The sequence below is a fragment of the Dysidea avara genome, chromosome 7 (assembly GCF_963678975.1).
Source record: "Dysidea avara chromosome 7, odDysAvar1.4, whole genome shotgun sequence".
NCBI lineage: Eukaryota > Metazoa > Porifera > Demospongiae > Dictyoceratida > Dysideidae > Dysidea > Dysidea avara.
Genome location: NC_089278.1, coordinates 28,421,609 through 28,426,287, shown reverse-complemented (window position 1 = coordinate 28,426,287; position 4,679 = coordinate 28,421,609). Strand labels below are relative to the sequence as shown.

Here is a 4,679-nt window from a genome sequence, read left to right as displayed (position 1 = left end):
TTTACCGAATGATCATGTGGTGATGTATATGTACAGTATACCTATCATGCTATATAGGGTAGAGATGGGACGGTAGATTTCCCCTCAAATTTCCCATTTTGTGTATACAGCATTGAATAATTGCTCGTCAAAATGCTCAGTTGTTTAGTTCATCATAATTCTATGTCTTTTTTTGTGCTGTACGGTACTTATTTTGGATGAATTTTAGCCGGATGAAAGTTTTTAGCCAAATAGTTACTAAAACCACAAAATAAACAGATCTTCATAGTTTTGTATGTCATCAGAATAATGTAATAATTGTACAGGGATTTTTTTAATTGAGTAGCTATATAGCTAACAATATTTCATTCATGTTGTTCTGAGAGTATGTATTTGAGGTTTATCGTTATACAGTAACCACTGAACCAGAGTAGCTAGTCTTGAAGGAAAAGTGAGGCTTGCTGGTTTTTTGACTGAAGAAAAGTCATTGTTAGCACTGAATTGCTGAGCCAGTGATCGGAAATCGTATCTATACCATCCCATGAAAACAAGGTGGTTCATCCATGCTCATAATGCACTTGTCAATTTCATGCCCCACGCCCCCACCCCCGGGCGTCCCCACACCCCAGGTGGGGATTTGACATTGCTTCTTGTCCCCACCCCTGGGGCAATTGACAGTTGTCCAATTCACTGACCGATTTTCGGTAGTTGCATTTGTAAACAATAAAATTGCACTTGCTATAATTTTACTAGCTACAGGGCAGGTTTACTACTAGTCGCATGTATGAAATATACGCTTAGTCATCCTTGAGGTGTGGTCAAATCTCCTACTATGGGGGTGGGGGCATAGTGGGGATTTGACAGCCAATTTTGCCCCAGTAGTGGGGAATTTGACATCACGATTTGTCAAATCCCCTGTATTCCCTCACCCTCCCCGGGGGTGGGGCATGAAATTGACATGTGCATAATTATTACCATCTTTGATTAAAAATAATGGGCGGACGGCACCAGCTACAGATGTCGTTATGTCACGTGCGTACTATGTGATCATGTGAAAATATCTACCATTAGATGACTACTTACTTCACTTCTACTTCTGACATGTCGAACTTACAAAAAGTAAGTGAAGGTTTTATGCGTTATATTCTAGATTGTGTTAATAATGGTTATAATCTTGCGCGAGCGTTTGTGATGCTAGTCGGATCATACATGTAAGGGTAGCGAGCGTAGTCTCCCCCGCAGACTACATGACAACAAGGTCTATGGGTTGTGAGTGCACCTGACTTTGTATTTGTAAGGGTTTGCACCTGTAGATCCAGGGGCGGCCCCTCAGGGGTTTCTGAGGCCCAGAAACCGGTCAAGTGTCGTGTTTAATATAGATGTGTTAACGATTGATTGATTGATTATTAAACTCGCAACAATCGGTAGTCTGGCGCCGCCCGCGCCTTCGCAAAAAGTAAGGGTCTGGTGAAATACAGATACTAAATCATTTCTACCGCCCAGATTCGGCGGTAGCCAATTAATGCGTGCCAATGACGTTCACTCAGAAATCACCTTGGCAACGCAATGCTTTTGTTCAAACTGAAGGGCAATCATCTGACGTAACAAGTAGTTATGTATGCTCATAGGCGATTCTCAGGGGGGGCCTTGTAAAAAATCTTGGGGAAAAGTTGCTGTATAGATTGGCATTGTTATTTTTAGCATTTTTCATGTTTTCAGAACAAATTTTAGGCTGTTTTCAAGCCTTTAAATTGCAAAAATCCTGCAACTTCTGGGGGTTGCACCCCCAGACCCCCCTGAAATTTCTACTTTATACTATAGCCAAACAACAATAGTTATGTTGTTCCCTACTGGGCCCCCCCTGTAGGTCAGGTCTAGAATCGCCACTGCGTATGCTGTACTAGTTGAATTCCTTTTGAAATGATTTGGTATTTGTATTTCACCACACCCTTACTTTTTGTGAAGGAGTGAGTGGCACCAGACCAAACAATCGGCTGTAGTCGTTCCTCCTTGTCGAAGAGGTGTGGTCATAAAAATGCGACACACACACCAATTGTCAGCCATTTTTGTAAGGCAAAAGGAATTTGATGTCAACTTGAACTTATCAATCAATCAGTCAATGATAACAATAGATAGTTTGAGGACTACACCATTAATATATCCAGGTATGGTAAAACAAGTTCAGCTGTACGGAAAAGTCACCCCATTATTCTTTTTCAGGTATTGAATGACTAATATTTTGGGTAGTGATTACTTGATGCAGTATTATGGTATGCAGAAGCACTTCAAAAATATTTGCTTTACATTGATTTTCCTGATATTGACCCTACAAATGCCAGTGTTCCATCAGTGCATAAATATAGCTAGATTATGTCATCGTACAACCTTTTGTCTGTCACTGCTTTTTACACTATAACGTCTTTAAATAAATAAAATGGGTGTGGCTCCATGTATGACTAGCTACAGACAGTGCTGCACAATCTAAATAAGTGGGCGTGGCTCACAAAAGATGATGGGATTTTCCACATTGTTAAGCAAAGCAGCATTCGTGGTGAAACTTTTGTCGTGGTTTTTGACAAAACCGCAAAATCTCCTAAAGTTTAGCCCATCAAACTTTCCCCCATACGGTAACATGGTACTTTTAATAGCAGAAAACTATTATTCTTGTAATTTAAAGTATCTGGTTTATTCTACCCTTAACTGGGTAGGAATATAGTGCTGTGGTAATTTGATGTGTCAAATGTGCCCATAAGGGTAATCTTCCAAGATTTGGTCACAAATATCTTACCATGCTTTGTTCCTAGTATATTGTTTTCTTCAATAGTACATGCACCTGATTTTGGTTCTAATATTGACCACTTTATTAGAGTCGTGGTGGCAGGTACACTAGCACTATCTATGCAAGTTATAGTCGCTAAAAACTTCCAGTCTCCAAGAGGTTATAGTCTGTGTTGAAACAGATTCTTAATATTTGGTAAATACTCCACTTCATTTTTAATATCAGCAAGAGACAGCACCAGTGAATCATATTTAACTACATGTAGTCTTTTCCCAGTTTGAGCCCCGTCCCATGTCAGTTTAACTCTTATGTATCTTCTGTTTTGTGATGAAATCTGCATCAGGTGATGATTTAGCAATTTACAGTAGATGAAAATTCTTAGCAAATGTATAAATGTCGCAATGAAAGAAAAATACATGTGTACACACTACACATATAACATACTAAATCCTTAAGGCAAAGTTCCAGTCTCTCTTTCAAGGACTGCCGTACATCACATGTTCAGTTGGGTATAGGCTTATATTCCATAACTTAAGCTCATGGATACGGTCCTTTAGCTTGTATTGCCTATAGTCATGGTCTTACACAGTTGTGCCAGCTCTTGGTATGCTTTGCCTGATATTATTGAATTTGTCCTATATATGTGACCTACAGTATCTTGCATAAAAAAGTTAGTGAATTTGTCACGATAGCTTCCTGAAAGAATATTCACGAAGGTTGGACGAAGTTTACATGGTTATAACAACTTTCATTGTCATGCTGTGTTGAAGTATGGGTGTAGCATGTTTCTAAAGACATACTGGTATAAGTAGCAAGTTTCTGGGAGATGCTGTGATGGTTTTCACCAATGACATGTTAGAATGCTCTGACAAGGTTTCTGTGGAGCTTATACGCCCAAGAATTATGTGGGCAAGACAATGTCATTACTGGGGTCATATTTTGAAGTAGTTGCAAACTGAAGGGCTCTAAATTGCACATTCAGTGTGTTTGTTACTAAATATCCAATTGAAATGTACAAACAAATGATATAAGATAGGCAAACTGGAGATACAATCATTAAGCTTTACACCTGTCTTTGGGTTAGTGTTTGCATCCATTCCATCAATACCAATGATGTCTGTCTTGTACCAGGGAGTATGCTAGTAGTACATACCTGTAAGGCTATTTGCTTTTTGGTCTTGTCAATTTTTTCGGTTTGATCAGTAACAAACAGCAAAGATTACAAGTTCATTAGTAACCCCACCACAGCTTTCTATCTGGGATACTGACCACAGACATCAAAGGGAATCACAAAGTTACAAACAATGTTTTATGATGTCGAAACTATGTCAAAGTTAATTATATGTTTCTGACCCCAAAATTGGCCAGGTCACCAAGCTTGTTTTCTTTTTGTAACTTTTTGATGTGGCAGTGGTACACTGTATTTGATGTAGCATTACATGATTTATAGAGAAAACAAGTTGATGTTGTGCTACTTCTAAAAACCAGGCGCCATGCAGCTAGCTAACTCATCTTGAATTAACTATAGACAGTATATGCTACTATGAATTAACCAACTATGCATTACTACTTTACAATAGGGTAGTTTTGGGTTGTACAATAATATTATTAGCTAATTCTCGTATTTTGTAATTCATGAAATATTCGTAATTCGTTCAATTACGTTGCTATGCACTGCTAAGGAAGCGTTTGTTAAACAAACCGCTTTTACCAACATATTACGCACAGAACTATCTTCTAAACTGTTTTATAGTGTGACTAATGTGTTTTTTTCCACAAATTCTCTCGACAAAGCCTCAAAGCTACTCTTCATTTTTGTTCGTGTACGTAAGGGATACGCCCCCTTTCAACTCAAAGCAATAGGCTATTCCTGGTAGTGTACGAGGCCTGCACCATTGTTTTTCAGTTGCTAAATGCCTGA

General features: G+C 38.7%; 1 protein-coding gene across 2 annotated transcripts in view; it reads left to right on the top strand.

The window, feature by feature from the left end:
* The first annotated feature begins 966 nt into the window (after positions 1 to 966).
* LOC136260531 (uncharacterized) overlaps positions 967 to 4,679 on the top strand; it is a 106,286-nt gene continuing 102,573 nt past the window's right edge. For both annotated transcript variants that reach the window (XM_066054301.1, XM_066054300.1), the window contains exon 1: positions 967 to 1,098. In XM_066054301.1, the coding sequence (XP_065910373.1) occupies positions 1,051 to 1,098 (48 nt within the window). In that variant the 5' untranslated portion in view covers positions 967 to 1,050. The remainder of the gene's footprint in view (positions 1,099 to 4,679) is intronic.